Source organism: Grus americana, chromosome 2 (assembly GCF_028858705.1).
Source record: "Grus americana isolate bGruAme1 chromosome 2, bGruAme1.mat, whole genome shotgun sequence".
In the NCBI taxonomy this organism is placed as follows: domain Eukaryota; kingdom Metazoa; phylum Chordata; class Aves; order Gruiformes; family Gruidae; genus Grus; species Grus americana.
The window spans coordinates 152867282-152891439 of NC_072853.1; the positions used below are offsets into that span (position 1 = coordinate 152867282).

Below are 24158 nucleotides of genomic sequence, written 5' to 3' on the forward strand. Positions count from 1 at the left end.
TACTCTGAAAGAAATAAATACTTATATGTAATTTACAAGAAAGTAAGTAAAAGATAGAACATAGTCTGCCTGATTAATATATTTCTATGCATAGGAAGAAATTTCTGCAGCTAAAAGAAATTTAGCTCTAAAATTCTGAAGGTGTAATTAAATATGTTTAGTTTCTCTAAATGAGCCAATATAGCATCACTAGTAACTTAGCAAAATTGCAGTTTAAGTTAATAGCGCAAATATTTACAGATGCTGTACCACAGACAAAACCCAAGTAAAACAATTCTAATCAGTTTTGAACATGTAAAAGGACAAAAGAATTCTTACTCAAAACCATTTATAAATAAGTCAGAGAAAAACTTCTCTGCATTTGACAACACCTTGAAAGTAATCCATTTCACCACTGCCTATTTCTCCTATTATTCATATGTCATACAGCAGGAGCTAAAGGCATTTAGTACTTTTTTTTTTTAAAGTATGATTAATAGAACATGGAAGAAAATCTAGCTGGCACCAAGACGTAGAATGAACTATATAAAAGCCTGCTTCCAAACTTGAACAGTTTCATTTCTAGCTGTCCTTTTGAATTCTTCTCTATTTACACATAATACTAAAGATACAAAAAATAAAAATTGGCATTGCTAAAAATCAATTAATGGAAAACTTCTAACTCACAACGAAGTTTCTTAGAGTCTTTATTCTCCTTCTCTTTTTCTTTGTCTTGTTTTTCCACCCCAGGGGAATCTGGTACTTCATCTTCTAATGCTTCATCAGACTCTACTACCTATTAGATTTAAGATATACAGTGATCAGTTTGCCAATTCATAGAACATAGCATTAACAAACACATTTCCAGTAGACAGTTTTAGAATATACATTTTTTTTTTCCCTATAATGATATTCAGTTGGTTCTTTCCTGAACTCTAGGTGCTAAAAATATCTTCAGAGATGATACCATTCAAGAGCAGAGTGAATAACTTTGAGAAACACTATTTGATCATAAGACCCAATAAAAAAAGTTTGGCTGGACACTGAACAAAGTACAATCAGCCTTTCATGGTAACACTTCATTACATCAACCAATAAACAATAGAAATGTGGTGGGTTTTTTCAAATGCAGTAGACAAACATCAGGTATTTCATGGTCTGCTACAGAAGCATCTGATTGATAGAGTCTAAAAAATATTTCTAGAGCATTTACCCTATTTCTGATCTCTGTAATTAAAATTTTCTTAATAGAAAACAGAACTATCGTTGGAAAATTTCACCACTGTCAAAACATACACTGAATTCACTCTGAAAAAGTACATATACCAGCACCTAAAATTCTTGCCCTGTGTTATTGCTCTCTCGGCATATCCTCATTAAACACAGGTAAGTGAAAACATAGATGATGTTGTAGTGCGGAGGCAGATACCAGAGTCTGTTAAACTGCCCACTTGCAGCCTCACGCCTATGCTACACGCATGACTGCGGACATACCAGAAAATAGGAAAAGAAACTTCCTCTGGTCTCAGTGCAACATACTCCCTTCCAAAACAACCTATCGCTTACTTCTATTAAAGAGAACTTGACTTCTACACAGTTACAAAAATCTGACTAGGGTGTCTTTTGTTACAAGGAAGGGCATTTTAAAAATAAGGCGAGATTGTGTACTCCAGACCACTGAATGAGCAGAAACATGATTCATTGACTAAGTTGCGCTTCAACTTGAAGAGTAGATGTTATCTTTAAACACCCTCATTCCTTGCTGCTTTTCCAAAGCTTTGGATAGCCTTTTTACACATCAAAGATTAATTTGGCAGTTGAATATACCGATGTCCCTGCTAAGGATCCCTCCAGATAGCTATTCCTCTTGTACAGCTTATTGCCACAACAGCAGCCTGAAAGAGCAGAGACCAAAATCCTTCTTTTGAGGAAGATCTTGTCACACTAGAACTAGCGCCTGTGTCCTGGGAAAGAGAGTCACAGCTACTATTACCACAAAGTTCCCAAAATTAAAAGCTTGCATCAGATCTGATAGAGTTTTGTACCTAAAGCTTCAGTGCTCCAAATTATCAGGTAGTCTAATAATGTACTTTTTGAACTTTTCCCTTGTAATCTTAGGTCTCTTGGCTACCAGCTCCCCGTAGTAAAACATCACCATTTCCTCCAGAGTGCTGATAAACTCTCCCTATACCACCATTCACTTCTTCAACTTAACATGTAATACCTCCCTCTCATCTCAGCATCTCTCAGCCTTTCCACCTTCGTTTATATTTAAGCAGGGAAGAAGTGGCCCCAGCTGCATTACACGGGGCAGACAGGAGAAGGGTATCGCTGAGTTACTGCCTTGTCTGGTTCAACACATTTTCATACCAGGAGAGAGCAGAAGATTAAGAACCTAAACCATGAGCACTCAGAAAGAAGTAAACCATTCATATTCGCTGACTGTTTGGGTGTAAAAACACCCATATGTGGAAAACACTATCAGAGCTAAGAGAAATGAAGACCATTGTCTGACATCAAAAGCAAAATAAATATAGCTTATGGGCAGCAGCCAGGTCTGTAACTATAGAAATTAAGAATAGACATGAAGTCAATTCATTATGAGGAATATTTTCTCCAAGATCTCCTCCAACTTCTTCTGAATTCAAAGATGGTAAATCTTATTTGGTAATATCAAGACCAAACGTTAGATCACTTTTCTGCTGATTAAATAGTTGGCATTATGCTGTCTGATAACAAGAGATAATACAGTATTTTGCCAGGGCTTTAAATTTGCACGTTTGTGCAGCTTTGTTAAGTGAATAGCAGTATCAAATGCTGATTAATGCATGTCACGAAGCACTGCCTTGGCCATCCTCCCCTCTTTACTCCCTCTCTATCAGAACCTTTCAGGTCACCGAGACAGAACAAGTATTTGGCCACAGAAGGAAGCTCATTTCTGACCTGGAGGTCAGCCCACATCTCCTGGTTCTTAATCCAGTAACCACCCTTCTGCCTTTGCCACTATTAATTATATTTCACGTGTCACCATCAGGAACTGCCATATCCTCAACCTCCTGCCCACACTCAAGAAAATCAGGAAATGAAGATGTACACAAAGCACTAGGAGTCGTTACATCATTTATTTTACTAAACAACATTACCTTGAAAATAGAGTCTTCGTGATTCAAAGACATACCTGATTGTTGATGGTATAGTTAAGAACTTTATACCATTCATTAATAAAGCTGTCATTATCAGATTGAATTAAGAGCTCAGTTCCTTGGCGGGTTTTAAGCTTTAAAGAAATAAAACCAGGTATCATCAGAATTGATAAACACACTAGAATTCAAAAGTGAAAATATCTAAATCAAATTAAACTTCTCCCTGGCATAGTTTTTAGATACTACATAGCCACTCAAGAACACTTACCAATGAAAACAGTAAATAACAGTCTGCTTAACGTTTAAAAGCATATCCCATAGAGACATATTAAAAATGGACATTTCTTGCAGGTATTAAGATACATCTATATTTGAGCAGGAAGAAATGTAGAAAACTCAATTAAAGTTTTTGATTTTAAGTTTAAACAAAGTTTAAGTCATTAATTAAAATACATATAATTCTGCATTTAAATAATTCACCTCAATAACATTCTTTTTGCTGGATTTGTCCTTTGAGGCCCAGTCAATCAATGCCCCTTTGAGATCCACTGTAAATTCTGGCTTGGACTGATTGACACCAAACTTCTGGAAGAAAAGGAACAATGATGATAAACTTGAAAACAAAGAAAGAAACTCCTAACAGGTACACAGTCTTATATAACATACATTATTTACGGTCTATACAACTTAACCCAAATACAGTACTTTGCCACAAATCAACAGGCATGATACCAGGAAAACAAAAACCAAACAAAACCCACACACAAAATACTCTTTAAGCATGCCTACTAAAAGCTGCTCAGCTTAAAGCCCTTAGAACCAGATTCCAACAGAGCTTTTTTTCCTATCACAAATGGTAGAAGTCTATGCAGTATTTGATTGTAGCTTGATTTTAGTCAAGATAGTCCCAAACTTTAAACAGAATTGGCTAATAAGTAACTGGGAAGAAAAAAAAACCCCAACAACCAACCACCAAAAAACTCCTCAAAACATTCTGTGAGTTTATCAATGGATGTGTATAAAACAAAAAAAGTTGAACCATAAATAGTAGCTTTGCTAGATAGGAGTCACATCCCTCCTGCACTGGAAAAGCACTTTCAGTTTTTACATTTTTGTAATGTATGTATTTCCAACAATGCTTGTCACGTTGTTTTATATTTTTCTGTCGTGCTTCTATTGCAATACTGGAGCTTATCCTGGCAAGTAAACAGAACTATCGCACTGCCTACTAAACAAACAGTAAATAACCAAAGTGATAAAAAAAGCATTTAACCCACAAGTAACCCTTCAAACAATTTGAAGGAAAACATCAGGGAGCTATTTTTACCTACTACTATTACATTTATACTAGGTATCACAATTTTTTTAAAATAAAGTACTTTTACTAAGGTTTCAACCTATACCACATAGCTTTGAAATATCATTCCTCAAGGAAACCAACTCACTGACCCATACAAACAAAAAGCTCTAATTGTGAGTAAAATAATTAAAACACGGAGCAGGGAAAGCTCTAAGTCACTTGGTTGTAGCACAGAAATTTAATGCTGTAGTTCTAGGGGAAGCTTGTAGCATCTGATCCATCAGAAAGGTTCTTTTTTATTTCTTTAAAAAGTCTTTGATGTGTGAATTCTGTTCGTGTGACAGCTCTGGGGAATGCAAGCCCCAGGACAAGCTCCTTGCTGCGAAGACAAGTTTCCAGCCTGTGTAAGAACAACCATATCCAAGGGGAGAAAAAACAGTTCAGAAAACAGAACTAATCTGCTGCTTCTGATTAAATTCCCAGCATGGATGTTAATTAATGCTAATTGTGTTTTAGAAAGGCTGTTTACCACTGGAAAATCTCCCCGCCTTGAGTCCTAAGGGCAATTAAGTGTTGAATGGAAAGCAGCATCTTAACTTCTTTATTTTACCTGTGAAACAGCAGAATAGGGAATATTTCTAATTTGCCCAATGCCAACGGGAAGGGGGAAGAAAAAAAAGTGTTTTTGCTTTCTGACTTCATTGTCAGATACCTCATCCTAGAATATTTATCAATTACAGCAGAGCTGTTGAGAGAGGCCCAGCTCAGCCATGGAGTCCACAGGAACAATCTCTGGGCCGTTACGGCTCTTGCAGTTGCGGGCAGCTACGCAGCAGCTGCCTATTTAAGGGAGATTGACATAAGTGCTTCACATACGACCCAAGTGCTCCAGCCACACACTTCCTGACAGCCTAGATCAATCTTGCTGCGTGCTGGAAAAAACCAAACCAATTAATAGAGTTTGGCACTGGAGAGAGCAGACTAGTGTCAAAGTCCTCTGCAGGATCAGGGGAATTTGCTAAAAGCACCGCCCAGATGATGCTGAGAAGCCCAGGAGAAGTCAACAACACAAAAAAAAAAAAAAGTAATGTTAACAGTCACTGCTGTTTTGACCAAAAGGAAAGCCCTCCAATATATCAGCTTGCTGAACTCCCCACCTGACAGATCGCAGTACTACCCATCTTTTTGGCCTGACTCCCCTCAGCATTTCAGACAGGCACAGAACAAACCAAAGATTAGAAACTAAATTTCTCAGAGGGGAAAAAAGAAGTCTTCCCCTGCTCCTTTGCACCAGCGGTGCCCAAAGTGTTGTGTGAGATCCAAGGATGGGGAAACTCATGCAAATAATCCAGCCTCTCTGCAAAGCTCCTCTGCTACACCCACATATTATATACTCATCACAAACTTAATTTCTTTATTCAAGGAAATTTGAAGTTTAGCATGCAGGGTCCCCTATGAGCTTTCCTGACAAGGTTCTTTTCTGCTCCTGGGTGTATGAAAATGAGATGCCAGCTGCCCCTTCCCTCCTTGAAAGCCTCCAGGAGCAAGTTCTGTACAGGGCTGCTCAGACGCTCTTCATACCAAGATTAGCTAAAGGCAACCGAACCCTCCTGAAGCAAGCAGGTTTTGTTGAGAGCAGTAAAAAGAAAACCTTTCCCTTTAGCGTCTGCTGCCACCTAGACATAAAGTCTGCTTTCTCACAACAGAGTGCGCTACCAAGTCAGAACTAGTCAGGATAAATTCAGCTCCTACTGAGCAGACTCTTATTCTTACTGGATTTCTCTTTTGAGGTGTCTGGGAAGTTCAGAAAGGGCAGCAGGGTGACACCAAAAGAGGGAGAGGTCTATACATGGTGCTGCCAGCTGTCCTAGATACAAAGCTGTCCTGGAGTCACTTCTGACAGCTTTTTCTAGACAAGAAGTGTAGTCATGGGATGTGCTTTTCCTAGTTATATGGAAGAGATCAATTCTACTTTTTGGAAAGAACAGGGGTTTGGGTTTTCTGCTTTAGACACAGTAGATGCCGTGTAGCTTAAGGATTTCCTCGAAGATGTGTGCTGGCATCAATAAATAGGCGGCCGTTTCAATCTTTTCAAGCGTTTTCTTGTCCTGGAAGTCTCCACAGGTCAAGTCATGCAGTCTGTATTGTGATACATTCCAGCATTCTTTGGAAACAGAACTGGATGTCATTTATGGGAAGACTTTGGATATACAAATGACACCTGCTATTCCTGTAATTCTGTTTCTAATTAGAGTTGGGTGGAACATTTTAATTCCAAATCCTCCTCACCCATAGATGGACTGCAGAAATAGAACTGAGCAGGCAGATGCTCCTTTCTGGCTGGCAAGGGAGCTTCAGAACTTACGGCTTTAACAAAGAAAAAAAAAGGAAGAATATAAAGATATTCCTTATCACCATAGCAAAATGGAAGTTCTTTGAAACCAGACTCTAATGGGAATATTTGCATTCCAAATAGTTTTGATGATAGTCATCTGAGCTCCATCTAATCAGCTGTGCAATACTGGTGAACTGTAGTAATGTAAATATAACATCCTTGGCTAAAAACACAGTGGTATAACACAGTAAACGAGAGTTTGCCTAGATGAACCTTAAAGAACATTTGTTTCCTTGATGTTTGAGAAGTTTACCCACTTTTGGTTTACCACCACTGTACTTGACAATGAGGACGTGCACCTACTACAGAAGGCTGACAGACGAATCCTTCTAAGCAGTTAACCATTTGCTGTGTTTTATGAAGCCCCATCGCTAAAATTTGGCAATAGCTATTTTAACTTATTCACACCAAAAGTTGAGACACCTTCTTTCAACAGTTAAAAATTTAAATTTCTGTGATAAGACATAATAAGTAAAAAAAAAAATAATAATCCAGATTTCCTTATAGAAAGTGGCATTTTAAAGGATACCAAACTGCGTACAAATTATCTGTTCCAGACTTCCACATAGATAGCAATAAATTTGACAGACAAAGAAAAGGCAGTTGCATCATTTTTAGCACAAGATTAATTGAATAAGCCTACAAGTTACTCCCCCCTACAGAAAAGTAAAAAATTAAGGTACTGGTCATCAAAATGGTCATTCTAGAAGTCTCAGGAATCCTAACTCAAAACATACAGCTCTCCACTCTTCTGGAAATACAAGCCAAGATACCAAAATAGTTTTAAACATCACCAACACTTCAAAATCCTCAAGGAGTTATTGAAACATTGGTTTTAATGTCTTCAGCATAGGATTTTTTTCCATGAAAGCTTTAGTTTGATTCTGGTAATAGTGCTGAGAAAGTGATATTAAGAAACAATTATACAGCCAGTCAAGCCTGTTTGTTTCTAAGACTAGCATCATTATCTAAATTCCTTCTCATCCACCTTGAACAACAAGCTACCACATTAACTACCAACAATTTATCAGTTTCCAATAAGCAGCACTTCTGTTTGGCATCTACACTTCAAAACAGGACTAACTACATATGCTTAATTATATATAGAGGGTCCTACAAATTTACATCAGCTTTCTGTACGTGGCATATAGCCAGAACATCCTTGAGCTCTTTTCTTTTCAGCTTTTTATGCATAACATTTACATTTTCTGGTATTCCAATTATTGCTAGAATTAAGCAACAACATGTACATCATTGTATCAAAGGCATCATAGGCACTTTACAAACATTCTAAATTAGTTGTGTTAGAAAGAATTAGACACAAAATATCTGTTAAATAACTGACCGTGTCATGCTGTTTATTAGTGAAGATACTAGTAGGAGAATTTGGGATTATAATTCTGGCACTGATGAACCAGATACTTTTTCTACTTTGCTCCATTAGAACAATTACAGAATTATTGCAATACACTTGTGTTAATTTGCACCTCGGATGGCTTTCAGAAAACAGCAAAACAGTATACACAAGGTGATATATGAAGTGACAAAACTTAAACCTTGGAAAAATCCAAATTTACTTTCAAGATTAGTGGCCTTACAGTGACAAGAGGCATGCAACAAGAACACATACAGTGATAGCTGAAACTTGGTCAGAGTTTACATAGGTGACAGCAGGTCGACGACTGAGAGCATTTTTCCAAGAAGAAAGCAGCGAGAGCAAGAGCTCAGGAATTGAGCCCCCTTGGCAAAATGACTTGATGAGAAAAAGGAAGAAAAGTGATGAAGTCACAAAACAATGCACAAAAAAAAAGATATGGTTATATCAGTCACTAGACGAATGCTAAACAAATATTCTCATAAAAATGAAGCAGTGTAATTCTTATCATATGTCAAACTGTTAGACTTGACTTCACCTTATTAAAACACTGACACAGATCAAAATTTGAGAGGTGAGGCAGAATTTTTAACACCTCCAAAAATTTCCTACACAGCAGGCAAAAAGAGTGTGTGCTGAATATTTACTTGCAGTTGGCTTTGTAAATATGTAATTATGCAGGCATACAATGAAGTCCTTGAACAAGATTCTCCCTTAATACTTCCAGCTTCACTTTATTCTGTTTATACTGTTGATATTTATTTTGCTGACCCAACTCAAATACTTGACAGTACACATACCTGACAGTGTTGCACAGCAATATTGTGACTATGATACTTTTGCTCCACTTTAATTATCAAAAGAGTTTATGCTGTCCCCCCTCACGACCCCCAGTGCCCAAATGACTGTATTTGGAAGGTGTAACACAACTGACACTAGTATCCCTAAGCAATAAGCAGAGTTGCCTGATTATCTTTTATGGATAATTCATTTGGGCACACATTGATTCCTAACAGTATCACACATTCATAAATAGTATCTTAATTTAGCACTGGGTGTTTTAGTGATATCAACATGAAGTTAAAATAATGGGGTTTTTTTAATCTACAGCTACATTTGGATTAAGAGTATTAGTACCTGTAATCAAGTTTTTGGAACTTGATTAGTTACTCAGGCAAAATGTTTTACTTTCAAAACACACATATTTATACCTATAACACTAAAGTACTTTTTGGATCCTTAGCTATGAAAGTAAATTGCAGAAGTCACCAAGTCCAATTCCTGCCAGACAACATAATTTACCTTATCTCATGCCTTTAATTTTTTACTCTTTTTCTTTCTCTTCTTTTTCCCTTCTGCTTGACCATCTTGCCCAACTTTACTCTTTCCATTCTCTTCTACACCAAATGTTGGGTTTTATCCATCCTCACCCAATTTTTTTCCAACCACCCCTTCTAGAGCAACAGAAGGCGGGGTGGGGGGGGACGGGAAGGAGACGTTTACAGCTCTGGAATTAACTCGCTGCTTTAGTGAGTGACTACCAATTCACTACCCAAAAAGAAGCAGAACAGGAGAAAGCGAGCCAAGTAGAAAGATCAGCAAAGCACAGCAACATAGCATATATAGCTTATGAAACAATTTTGCTGGAATTCACATAATACACTGGAATAAGGAATAACTAAAGAGAGGTCAGATTCGGTATTATAGGAGATCCACACAGTTTAAAGTCAGACCTCCAAAAGTAGGTAAGTAAGCCGTAAATAAAAGCCATTTCTATACCTACTAATGTAGGAATGCAGCTGGATAAATATCGCTGATTTAATTATAGTGCCATTAATCTACAGGTGTTATAAAAATTGAATAATCATCATCTTCACTGTGATGTTTCTCTTTAGGTCTTCACCAGACATCAAAATAGATACAAATACTTGTCATGCACTATGCTGATACAAAACAAAATAGGGAATCTAGCAAGGCAAAGACTAAATGATAAGACCACAATACTACATTATTCAAATAGTCCAACACAACTAATGTCAGACTATTTTCTTTATTACATGTATCACATCCAAAACTACCTGAAGTTCATGAAAAATATCCAAAACAGTAAAACAAACAAACAAACCAACTATTCAGACAAACATATTAGTAAGAAAAACAAAAATATTTGGCCTGGAGCAAAAAGTTCAAGCCTACAGGGCACCTGAATATCTCTTTATCAGTTTCTTATCAAATTTAAAAATCTTTTGGAAATATAAGAAAGTGCAACTGGTTTTCTTCTCATTCTACATAATAATTGTTACATTAAACTATTTTCCTGCTAACTTATACACATTTATTTTTTTTAAATTACGCATGTATATCGGTATTTAAGCCCTGCAAATAAGGCGGCTTTGATTTATTGTGCTTTATGTGATTAACACTTAAATGAGGATGGGGGTTGTTCCTGAGCTTACCCAGCCAGTTCCACTTCCTTGGGTTTTAGTGAACAGCAATGATGAACCTTGTAACACTGCCCATGATGACATCCAATTCTTTCTGTAAATATTTGTAAATAAACATAAGATGAATTGACATTGAAAGTAGATATTTAAACTGTCAATCATTGTTGCCCAGCTGACCTGTATGTTAATATGCTTAACCATATATATGGTCATTAGTGCCATCAGTAAGTCTTAATTGCTATCATATTTATAGAAGGGAACATATGTTAACAGTCCCAGCCTGACCATCAAAGTCTAAATCAAACACAGCTAATTAGCAGTAGAAGCAGTTCACCAGGAGAAACACCATACAATTATAATTTCAAAGGAGCTAATCTGGAATGTTCATTCTACTGTGTACTTAGTAGATTATGCCAAAGTACTGCATAATTCTGAAATTGATTGATCACATCTAACTGGGATGCAAGTGTCCTACATTTATGTAATAAGCTCATTTACACTGGCAATAAAATATTGGCTACATATCTAAAAAAATGCAGAAAAAGAACAAATGAGTTGTTCCAGCTGACTATTTGCTTTTATGCCTAAGTACCCATCCTCCTGAAGTTAAAAAAAATAAATCCTGACAAGCCCTGACAATCTATTCCCATTGCCCAAACATGAATTATTATTCAACAGCTCTCAAAGCGACAGGATGGCCATGTTGCATCTTTCTATACAGCAGTGCAGTAATCCAGATGGACGATTCCAACATAAATAGAGTGTTGCACCTGCAACAGCTTACGTGAGCCACTGTCTACTCTTTCCTACCAAGTTCTTAGGAGCAGCTCTGAGGAACGCAACCAGGGGATCAGATGTGCTGCCCAGCTGCACTGGACTAGGTCAGGGTAGCTCTGGAATATTAGCTGAGTCCTGACTTTTTAATTCTCAGGAAAAGCATGCTTCGTGTATCAAAAGTCTAGGAAAACACTGAACTAGATATAACACAGTTTTAGACCTAAAAGATTGAATTAAAAAATTAAAAGTAAAAAAAGTGAAAAGTAAACCTAAATTAAATCTGAGGATGTGCCACACATATGCAGTATTTAACACTGAATCTTTGCAAAACACCAGAAATGTAAGTTAGACAGTATTATTTGATTATACATTATGATTTATAAAGCAAATGCCTGCCTGTGAGGCAGAAAAAGGAAGTTAGAAATGAGGTCACTCATCACCTACAGGGAGACCAATGTTGGGCGATACATCCTGCTTCAAACCCTTCACAAGTAGAGTGAAGGAAGAATTAGGGAGCACGACACGTACACTCCTTAGAAATTAAAGAAGATGAAGTGAAAGTCTGAAAGCCCCTTTTACACCAATTCTATCGAAAGAACAAGACAAGCTAAACTATACAGATCTTCTCTTAAATAAATAAATCAACCCCATTTTCAAAAGCTGTCACTCATTAGTACACCTTCAAGAAATCGCTGCCTTGTGTGGAGCCCTGGCATACACGAGCCTCTGGTTCTCTCAAGTCTTATTATCTTTAGCTCACTGGGAGAAACATATACTTTGGGATAAGGAAACACTGTGTCCTACAGGAAAACCTCTAAGGAAAATTAAGACAAAAAGTAAGAAATTGCAAAACTCGGTATGCTGTCCTTATATAAAAGTCAGATTCCTTACACAAACCCTTATGCAACATGTACTTTTACAGGTCCAAGACTTACCGAACTTTCTTCCCATTTTCTGTAATTTTTGTCACATTCAATAACCCATACTTCTCTTGACCCTGCAAGACAGAGTAAGACATAACAGATATAAAAGAAAATCTGCTTCTATTGCCATCCCAGCACTGAATTAATCCCCCAAAATAATCAATTTCTGGCAATAAGCCATCTTTGCCCATGTTTAAGAAATTGTCTTAAGTGCATGCAGGAATCAGCAAAATCAAAATTCCTCTGGGAAAGTACTCATTACCATTAAGAGGGTAAAAAGCTTTCCTTCAAGGCCTAGGTTCTTTGGACAAGCCAAATTAAATCATTTGTGGTACCAGACAGTGGAAATTTTAAACATAAATCTATAACGATTTATGTAATAGCACATTAGTGTTTGTGTCCTTTACTGAGAAAGGACATGGCTGACAAACAGCCTAAATTCTCTGACAAAATCTTTCCAAGTTATTTTAGCATTATTGCCTACTTTAAGTAAAACATGGTTGAAAAGCATAAAAATATTAACATATTCATTTCAAAAACAGATGAGTGAAACATTTCTTTGATGTCCTATTTTTTCTTATCTTCAAGCAAAATATTAGAATTTTAAACTACTTAATTATGTCTTGTTGATGAAAATCATTTATATTGCTATGCCTCTGTACAAAGTTGGAGATCAGTCAGTGATTGGTAGAAAAAGAACACCGCTGAACAAGAAGGGTATTTGCAAGTTTCAAATATTTGGCGTGAATATTTCTAGTTTCTATGCAAAAATAAGAAAGGAATGTTTGAAAAAATATTCTAGGATGAAAAGGAAAACCATCAATTTACAGCATTTGTGACTCTCAAGATGAGGTACCAAATTCTATCATTTTTCCCTGTCACCTAGCCTCGTCCTACCAGTGAATGGCGCTAAAGGAATGTTAAATTACTTTTTTAATCAATTCCTTTTCAGTAACAGCTTGGAACAGTTCCTAATTTAAGAACTAAGCTATTAGTTGAACCAATCAACTAGGGAAAGGATCCAAATCAGTTTTATCATAACAAAAATGAATGTCCTCAATTCTGATCCAATGAAAATAGAAGATATATTCTCTTCAGCATTCTCCTCTCAATCTCAAATTTAAGTGGACCATAACTTCAGAATACAATATTGAAGAGAAATTTTTTTGCTGGAATACTGTGACACCACTCTTTGCAAAGACATAGATCTGTTTTTCATGAACCTTAAAAATTTTACCTGCATGTTTCCAGCACAGCTCATAAAATACAAAAAGGACATGTTTTCAAGGACAACAGCGTTTAGCTGATGGTTCCGCTGTTATTTCAATCCAAAGGTAACTGCTACTCTCACTCAGTCTAGTATCTCCATTGGGCTGGAATGCTTTCCCAAGCCAGTGATGTATATATTATTTTCCAAAACTGGTATTTTCAATAGAAGAAATGAGTCACTTCCCTCCTCCATCCCCCCCCCAAAAATTAGCCTATTCTTTAGATCACTTTATTTGTGACCCACACAGACCACCACTAAGAGTCCTATGCATTGCACCCTTCTAACAAATCTTTGTCTTTAGTAAGTGGAATGGCCTGTCACCACCTTTTACAGTGACTGAGCAACCCATGCCCAATTTCTCAAATAAATTATCGTTTTAATAAATTACTCATAGTGGAACCAGTGGGCATGCTCCAGAGAAGAATTGTTCAGAAAAAGTATCATAATGCCCTACTTAGCAGCAACACTAGGGGGTACTAATGGGAAAATTAATGTAATTGGGGAAAAGGAAGTGGAAAGCAAGTTAAGACTCAAAAAAAAATTCACCAGTTTTCTTTGTAATATTTAAATCCCCAGGGATGGTTAAAGAAAATACAGATTATTTTTTCCATTATCTAAAGCAGCAAATGAGTTCTACAAAATACAATTTTAATAATTCAAGGTCTGAGCCATATTTAGAGAAATTAGAATACATGCAGCAATAACTGCTTGTGTGTAAAGCTACCAACTATGCTTGCTTAATAAACAATGTTTATTTTATTGTGGAAAACTGTTTGAAGAGTTCTAAGAATGGATTAGCATGAATAAGCCAGAGAACCATTCCTCTGCGTGCAGAGTAAGAACGAAACAGGAGAAGTTGTGCTCTTGATACCCTGAGCTACATGCTAAAGGGCTGCAAAAATTCAACAAGACACATATTTCAATACAGTTCCAAAATTTAAAAAGGTTAAAACTTCTTTAATTATTTCCCACTGTTTAAAAAGCAATGATCGCATTTCAAATATAAACTGAAGCAAAAACTCTGTTTTGCATAATGGTTTAACAAGCTTAAGTTTTCCTCCCAGTACTTATTCTACCAAGTCAAAAAGACATAGTTTATTTATGCCAGGTCCTCTATGTCTTTTCAAGGAGACTGAAACACAAGTGAAAAATAGAGATATCAAATACTACAAACTATTACTGACTACTGACAGTGAGACTTTGTGGAAAAGGGGAGTTTGTTTCTGCTTTTAGCTTCCAAGTTGCTAGGTGAGAAGACTTGACTGTCAGAAGCAGTAAACCAAGTTCTACATAATTTGACATAACTTTATTCCACGGTGAGTTTTTAACTTAATCTCCTATTGCCAAGCTGTATTTAAATCAAAGACATTTACATTTTTTCTGAAAGCACAGTTGGAAGCAATGCTTTCTTTTTAAAATGTAAAGCCTTCAAATACTTTTATCCCATTGTTTTTCTCAGCAACAAGCAGGCTTACCCTCAATTCTCTAATCATGAATAGCCCAGTTTATACAGCATCTACTTATCTATTTAAACACTTTGCATACTGACTGTGGCTTGATGCTTTGGTGAAGAAGAAGATTCATTTTCAGGAAAACTGGCCTTAGCAGTAGTTGATGATTCCTATAAAATTCGAATAGGAGACATAAGTTATTAACTTTCTTACAATTCTTTTATTTTTTTTAACCCTATAGATACTTTCTCTCTCTCTCTTTATACACACACATTACCAAAAAAATATGTACTTTATTTAAACATTCATGATATTCTCCGATAGTTATATTATGAACCTGCTTACTAAACAGTATTCTTACAAGATTTACAGACAATACTCAAACTGGCTTAATTAGCACATATCCATTTGAAAAAAATGTTAATACATACTGTATCAACTTAAAGCAAAGCTTTCATCCTTATTAAGGGCTAGATTTTTTGTAAGACATTGCTATCAGATTATGAAGCATATTTATAATACTAACTTATTATAGGACACCATATAATAAACACCAAGATTTTAAAGAACAGATTGTGTCTCTGTGTGGTTAGCAAATATAAGATTAATACAAAAAATTGTTATACATGTAGAAAAGCATATACCAGCTCCATTAATTTTTGTGAATCATGATCATTAATTTCCTTATAATCAAGCACTGAAAATTTCTAGAGATTCAGGTTTTTGTTTTAAACTAGATGTTAACTACAGACCAAAAGAAAGTACTAAATCTCTGACAACTAGAAGAATTGCCCATCTGGAAAAGAAAAAAAAAGTTTGTTTCCTCTGAAATAATGATTGCTTTGCACAAATACACTACTTCAAAATCTGGTAAAGAATTTCAAACAGAAGAAAAACATCACTTGTTCTTTGTTACTGTTAAAACATTTCTCCCCCTCCCTCTTTTTAAATTCCCTTGATAGCTCTCCTAAATTCAGTTTGCTTTTCCAGCATTACAGAACTCTGCACACTCAGGCTTTAAAATTTACTTGTAAATCTACCTACAGAAGTAGCCCACTAGTTCTTTTAGTAGCACAAAACCAGAGACCATTAGCAATCCTAAGAACAGCCTAAATGTTCATATTTTCGGATGGGGGGGGGGAATATTCAAATTAAAGAAAATCAACACTGTCCCTCCCAGGGGGAGGGGGTTTTTTCCCCCCTCTCCTTATCAAAATTTTTAGCTGATTGCTATATATAGGTATGTGTTACAGCCAAGAAACAGTTATCAAGTACATTTGATATCATCAAATTCTCGTCAGCCGTGGCAACCCATACTTTCACTCTGACACATTTCAAGCACTCTTTTGACTGGCCTGTTTTCAGAGAATTGTGTTGCTTTTCCAGGAAAAACAAATGAGGACAATAAAAAGCAAGTAGCTTCCCTACGAGTCAACTAAAAAGCTAACTTGGGGTTGACGTGCCTATCCAGCCAAATATCAGTTGTTTTTCTTTCTACTTCATTCTGAATTAAAGATAGCTTTCATATACTAAGCAACTCTGGAACAAGAAATCCCGTATTTCTGGTCATGAACTATTCCCTTTCCAGATGCCAATTTAAAGCAGAATATATAACAGTGTACCCTGCCAGCGGTAATAAAATAGGTGCATCAATGCACTGAACAAATTTTGTCTTTCCACAAAACATTAGCTTATTGCTCCACTACACATTTTTAATTTTCTCAAAGCATTAACATTGTGCATTTTATGACCTATATGGTCTTCTTACCATTAAAAAATAAATGCATGCTGCCCGCGTGTTTTGAAGCTGTTAAAGGAACTTTAAGCTACTGACTTAAGATTTGACAAGTGTGGTTCATATGTACAGTTTCTTTTGGTTATTATACTAGGCATGGGTACACTTTCATATTTGCTTCACTAGGTTTAAGGTCTTGGTATCTGAACACTGGGTCTTGAAGAAAAGTAAACAGCTCTACTTATTCAATGTTTTACAAGAGCTTCTTCATTCAGTGCAGCACTACGTAAAGATTGTTCCAAAACAGAAGTAAATCTTATGCCAAAAAATAAAAAGATAAGGCTTCCTTTAAAAGCAAGGCCAAAACTCGATGCTATCTCCAACAGAACTGTTCATGCCTGTGAAGTATAAACTGCAGATGAGGCTAGAAGCGTCCTCTCAGCTTTGGTTTATCAGGACTCCGTCTAGGCTGTCTCACGGCAGTACAGAAGGATGCGTAAGGAGCAGGGAGGGACAAGGAGCAGCAGAGGGACCTCGGAATCGCTCGAGCGAAACTAATGCATACAGGTGCGAGGTCTCCAGCCAAGCACAGTCCATTGCCGCCTCAGCACCACGTATGATATATTCTAAACTGACAGCTCAAAAGCTTAAGATCAAATCCAATAAATCCTATTCTGAGGAACTAAGTCAACTCATGACAACCCACTTTCCTACGCTCCGTTTCAACAAGGAAAGTCATTAAAATGTACCGGAAACAACAGGTCAAGCGAATAACATGCTGGGCAGCAGATCCATTTTCATTACAACTACTGTTTGTTTTATTCATTATAAATAGTAGAACACACTACTGGGGCGCGGTGCGTGTGGAGAAAAAGCTTATGTATTTCTGGGCTCAAGACTGGCCTCTGTTTTAAAATAAATTGACTGATCTGTGATCTCCAGAGAGAATCACAGTGAGATGCAAACACTGGTTCAGACTCTGCATTATCCAACTGAACTAGCCATCCCTAGACCAGGTAACGCCAGAGAAGTCTCCAGAGCTAGGAGCCTAGCCTGGTCAGACAACACCAGCCCTGCTTCTCTTTGGTCCTTAGTTCAAAAAGCCTTGCAGAACAGTTTTGTCCATTTAAGTTTGTCTGACATCTGTGATTACACATGCCCACTTACAGGCTTCTCTCCGTACTCCCAAATCTACACTGATTTCATTTTTCCCTGAATCTTTAGAAAAAGGGAGCTTGCAAATGCCATTTCCTAGTACCTGAGTAGCCTGTGCTACGATTTCAGCATCACAAAGTATTTCCGTTTCCATGAATCTCAGGATGGACTGCTGCAAAGTTACAGAAACCAGCAAGTCACCACCCTACAACACCCGTTTCAGTTCCTCCCCACTCAGCTCAGATCAACTCTCCTCACCCAGGGGCAGAATGTCCCAGTGCAAGCAGAAACGGGTGGGACAAAAATCAAGCCGGAGACAGGCAGAGGGAGAGCAAGGCAGAGGTTCTGTCTCCTTGGCCTAAACAGCCCAAAACAGACTGGAGAACATGCCCTAAGAATGGACGGAAAACGGCTTTTGTTGCTGTGGTCCCGCAGCTCTTTTCAGACTAAACACCCAGCTCGGCTCCGGACAGGATCAAAGCCAAGCGTTACAGCACTTTGAGCATTGTCCTCTGGCCTTCAATAACAGTATCATAACCCTGCTGTAACCCCGCACAGCTTCTCCTCTCTTCTTAAGATATCACAGTGGAGATCGATGGAACAGACATTTAAAGGGATAAATCCACTATATAATACTACTTTTACATCTTTAAGGCATAGTTTTTACTTCAGCAAGTGCAACTTTTATTTCAATTCTAAGAATACTTCGATTATTCATCTGCAATCTTTAAAGTGTATTCCTACTTGGTGTTTCCTACAATTAAAAAATTTCATGTTCAGGCATGAAATATCACTATATGTTATATGAGAACCTCACCTGCATCTGTAATTCTTGCATTCAAACCCAAATTACACACCATAGCCTAAACTGAATTGGGAGATTCCCAATTGTAATTAAAATGGCTGTACAAGCCAAACCCTGAACTAACGCTAGTTAACATACTTTCAAGGATAACAAGAAAAAAGTTACTACTCACAAAGTAACAGGAGTAAAGTTATTGAACAGCCCTTGGTTTTGCTGAACGTTATACAAAATGATACAACAGAATATAAGAAAAATGAGATTTCAGAACTTCATGCATACTCATTTCCATTAAATTAAATACTTCACACACCAGAAACAGTTGGTATTCCAGCATGCTGTTTAACTTGCTCCTACCTTATCGTTGGTGTCCAACACAATTGTGCTGTGCCTCCATTTTGTTAAAACTATTGGTTCTTGTAGCTTCCTGTCCAGACTCCTACTCTTTATTATATCTCTCTGCTGCTGTGGCGAAGCATTATACTAAAGAAGAGAAAAATCAAACTGTAAGTAGAATCTAATTCATGCAAACAAAACTTGGATATACCACTCATACACCTTAACAGTGCAAACTTTCAGATTCCTGATGTCACCCAAGGGTGTGAGAATAGCCTTGGTTTTATTTTGTGTTTAGTTTTCAGAACTGTCCTCTCCTGCTGTAGTCCTCTCCGAGGCAGTAACTAAGACTGACCTGTTGGGATAATACTCTCCACTGGCAGAGAGATGCTCCCTTTCTTCTGCAACAGCTTACTGCTGGTTTTCAAACCAATCAGCATATTGAGAACCACCACAGAATCAGAATAAATACATGATTTAAATATTCACTCTTCATATTGCACTGACAGTACTACATCACCTGTCCAGCTCTTGTGTAAGAAAAGGAAAACCCTATTATCCTGCAGTTAGGTATTCAGATTGAGAGTTATGGTTGCCTGGATATTACTGTCTTTTACCCAAAGGTTTGGGATGCCTAGGAGAGGAGACATGAGGGAAGGACTTGCTTTTTCAAAATAATCACATCAAATTACTTATAAAAGGATTTGCCAGTGTGGAATGTACATAAGCATGGAAAATAAATATTTAGCAGGAAATAATTTTAAGAATCAGAGCTGTAATAGCCAAGGAGAGAATGAAGTTATCACAACATAGGTTTTCTAATAACTCAAGAGCATGTAAAGATGTATAGGCTGAGAAAATGTGAAGGTCATGAAAAGGACCTAGCATTTAATTATATCTCAGCATTGTAGCATACTTATCATTAGTAGCATTGCCACTTTAAATCATCACCACCAACACTGAGGTAGCATTATAAAGAATTATAAAAATATTTCAAACAAAGTTTAATACTGAAAATACAAACAAGAAAAGACAACATCGATGTAGGTGGGTAGTTTGGGTTTTGGTTGGTGGGGGTTTTTTTTAAGTCATTAAAAATCTCACTCTCTCTATTCAGCATCAGAAGACTAAAATCTGCACATAGAAACATGAGGCAGCATTTGCAGAGTCATGTAAAGGACTAGAATCTACTGGGTAAGAAGTAACAAAGGACAGTCAAATGCCATTTTTATTTAAAAAGGCTAAAGCAATAATCTTTGCAAGCACACTGAATTCTACAGTTTTGCTACTGATTCCTACTGTAAGCTCAGAGTCTCAGATCTTCAACAGCAGAATAACCTATACCTACGCCTATCAACGAAGCATGGCAAGGTTTAACCTAAGTAACATAAATGCTAAATTTAAGCTAAATTTGCATAACGCAGTTACATCTATTGCCCAGATAAAGAACCAGGATTACTACTGCCATGGCAGACTCTATGCTTGGGCTAGCTTTGTATTTTACTATGAACAGAGTTAATGCTCCAATAAGTCAATAGATGCTTAAAAGGTAAATAACCTTAGCATTTCATTAAATTATTTCAATATGCACAAGAGTAGTAAAATACTCCCAGGTGAACAGGTCTTGCAGTACTGCGAATAAAGTTTGGTAGGTCATGTACAGAAAGAAATGTATTGGTTGTCATCGCGGGAATTCAGTTCTGAGATTGCACTGACTTTGCACTGGGTTCAGCACGTTTACACTCACATGACAACTGCTTCCATACAATGGTGAGGTTTAAGCAACTCTGTCCCCTTGTTAAACCAAAAGCTGAACCACCATTCATGCTGCAAGGAATCTAATAGTAGCTTACTTTCTTGTTACAGAAATACCCACTCTGCAGATGCAACTGCAACTCAAACTGTGGCAGCAAGCTAAGCAGTATGCAGCAAAATTGCCTGCCCATATTACAACTGAGTTCTAAACAATTTTCAGTGAAGCTATGTCTAAATCACAGAAGGCTGCCACAAACAGCATTCCTTGCAGCAATTCTAACACATTTAAGTGGGCAATTCAAACATATTTCTTGCTATGAAACAGAACCATTTATTTCAGAAATACTTACACTTCAGTGACACTGGTGAATATTACTTATGGAAATCCTCCATGCACTTTCCATTTGAGTAACTCGAGGAATTTAAGTTTAAACAGACAAAGACTTAAAGTAATTTATCTTGAATTTAAGTCTATGTTCAGAGTTAGGATATGGGCAGAAGCCTAATTACAGGTGATCTGTATTTAACAGGTGCCTTTGATACCATCACAAGCCATCAGGAGTTAACTTATCTAACAGACAACCCCATCTTAAAGGAGAAAGGACCTGTAAAGTAATATGAAAGTCTAGTTTTGTAAAACGTATTTAACAAGAAAGCAAAGCAACAGTTTATGGAGCTCATTAACAAAGCACTGCTAACAACCCGGGAACAACTGAGCTGTATGCATCTTAGCAGCTTAAATAATTTGCATTGGTGGTACAAACAACATTAGTAAACTGACAAATCTTTAAAGGAAACATCTGATTTTTTTGCCCTATTTTCTCACAATAGAGGTGTCAAGCAAACTTTTTTTTGCTCAGGTGTTTATTTTTTGTTTTATTCATTACAAATAGTAGAACACACTACTAAGGGGAGGGGGAAAGAAAAAGCTTATGTATTTCTGGGCTCAAGACTGGCCTCTGTTTTAAAATAAATTGACTGATCTGTGATCTCCAGAGAGAATCGCAGTGAGATACAGACACTGGTTCAGACTCTGCATTATCCAACTGAACTAGCCATTCCCTGGACCAGGTAAAGCCAGAGGAGTCTCCAGAGCTAGGAGCCTAGCCTGGTCAGATGGCACCAGCCCTGCTACTCTTTGGTCTGCCCCCACCCGATCCGCTCAGTTCAAAAAGCCTTGCAGAACAGTTTCGGGTCAGATTCACTTACGCTCTACAGGACTCCTTCCTGCAGAGCTGTTGCCGCCTCTACAGGCATTTACAATGATATTTCCCCACTGTTTATCAGCAACAATAAAGCAACTAGGTTGGGCTCTCCTTCCCTCACACAAAATCTTATTTTTATATAACTCCAAGCAGGCTTTCAATGCCTAAGCCTTGGTGTAATTTTGAAGGTGGAGATCAGGCAAGGGCCATACAATGCAATAGAACTGACTCATTGCCTGGTAGGACGATCTGTATTACATCATGTGCCTGAATAGCATCTTCTTAGGGTGCGATGTTATTTTCTTAATTCTAAAGCTTTTGGTAATGTAGCACACAATTCCAAATACGCACACTACTCCTCCTTGAATATTCTCTGCAAACTTAATTTTGTCCCATTACATTAACCCCTTCAGCACATCAGTTTGTTCCCATTTCATTGGGAGCATCTCCTACCAGGACGGGAGGACATGAGCAAGTTGTTCCTACTCTGACTGCATGCACCAAGTAACACAGACTTCTTGTTGTAACAGCTCTTGGCACAGGGTAAGGATGCCAGTGGTGTAAATTTAGGTCACACAGGTTTACTTTCATTGCTGAATTTGTTCAATGTCTTCACCAGCTGCTTAAAAGCTTTCTTTGCCTCAGTATAAAATTTTCTAACCCTTTCAACTGGCCGAGTGATTTAAATTTAATTTGAACCTGATATGTCACATGGCTCAAGGCTCTGTCCTAGCCTAATTGTGACTGAAATAAACGTAACACCTCTGAGTTATTTGTAGCATTGTCCCCATTCTTATGGAGATGACCCAGATCTGTCAGCTTTGAAAAACAGAAAAAAGATTCTCCTTAGTTTGCTTTAAAAACATCCTCAGCCAGATGAAAGGAACTGGGTGGGTGAAGTGAGAGGCAACAGAGAGTGAAAGTCAGTAAAGACCCAAAGTTAAGCATTTTACCTTTTTGCAATCAGAGATCAAAACAGCAGCATTTACAAATACTCTGATATCCTCAAACCCTTTAGCACCTTGTTATCTGCAGTCATCCCAACAGACTGTTTGAAACCGAAGATTTTGGTTTTTTTAAATTTAAGTGTTGTCTTAGAACAAAACCACTCTTTAATGCTACTGCTGTCACTGGCTTTGAATAAAGTTTTTTGGTGCTGCAATGTTACAGCTTTTGCTTTTCTTATCAACTGCACCAATAACACATTTTTCTTAAACCCTGTGGTGGGTTGACCCTGGCTGGAGGCCAGGTGCCCACCAGAGCCGCTCTCTCACTCCCCTCATTCACCAAACAGGGGAGAAAAGGCATAACGAAATGCTTGCAGGTCGAGATAAGGACAGGGAGAGATCACTCACTAGTTGTTGTCACGAGCAAAACAGACGGAACTGAGAGGGGGAATTCATCTAATTTATTACTAGGCAAAAAAGAGTAGAGGAATGAGAAAATAAAATCAAAATCTTAAAACACCTCCCCCCACCCCTCCCATCTTCCCAGGCTCAACTTCACTCCCGGCTTCAACCTTCCCCCCCTCAGCGGCACAAGGGGGCAGGGAATGGGGGTTACGGTCAGTTCATCACACGTTGTTTCTGCCGCTTCTTCATCCTCAGGGGGAGGACTCCTCTCATCATTCCCCTGCTCCAGCATGGAGTCCCTCTCACGGGGTGCAGACCTTCAGGAGCAAACTGCTCCAGCGTGGGGTCCCCCACGAGGTCACAAGTCCTGCCAGCAAACCTGCCCTGGCATGGGCTCCCCTCTTCATGGGTCCACCGGTCCGGCCAGGAACTTGCTCCAGCGTGGGCCTCCCATGGGTCACAGCCTCCTTCAGGTGCCTCCACCTGCTCCGGCGTGGGGTCCTCCACGGGCTGCAGGTGGAATCTCTACACCCCCTCATCCCTCCTCCATGGGCTGCAGGGGGACAGCCTGCTTCACCATGGCCTTCACCACGGGCTGCAGGGGGATCTCTGCTCCGGCGCCTGGAGCTCCTCCTCCCCCTCCATCTGCACTGACCTTGGTGTCTGCAGAGTTTCTTACATCTTCTCACTCCTCTCTCCGGCTGCAAAAGCTCTCTCTCTAACTGTTTTTCTTCTTCTTAAATATGTTATCACAGAGGCGC

General features: G+C 38.0%; 1 protein-coding gene across 19 annotated transcripts in view; it reads right to left on the minus strand.

The window, feature by feature from the left end:
• Positions 1-24158, minus strand: part of ARHGAP12 (Rho GTPase activating protein 12) — an 84992-nt gene that overhangs the window by 9918 nt on the left and 50916 nt on the right. For 8 of the 19 annotated variants that reach the window (XM_054814647.1, XM_054814646.1, XM_054814645.1 and 5 more), the window contains 8 exons: positions 19107-19232; positions 15156-15227; positions 12349-12410; positions 10649-10730; positions 8448-8570; positions 3603-3707; positions 3158-3256; positions 667-775 (listed from right to left, as the gene is read on the minus strand). In XM_054814647.1, the coding sequence (XP_054670622.1) occupies positions 667-775; positions 3158-3256; positions 3603-3707; positions 8448-8570; positions 10649-10730; positions 12349-12410; positions 15156-15227; positions 19107-19232 (778 nt within the window). The remainder of the gene's footprint in view (positions 1-666; positions 776-3157; positions 3257-3602; positions 3708-8447; positions 8571-10648; positions 10731-12348; positions 12411-15155; positions 15228-19106; positions 19233-24158) is intronic. The other 11 variants (XM_054814652.1, XM_054814659.1, XM_054814658.1 and 8 more) reach the window with 4 other exon arrangements.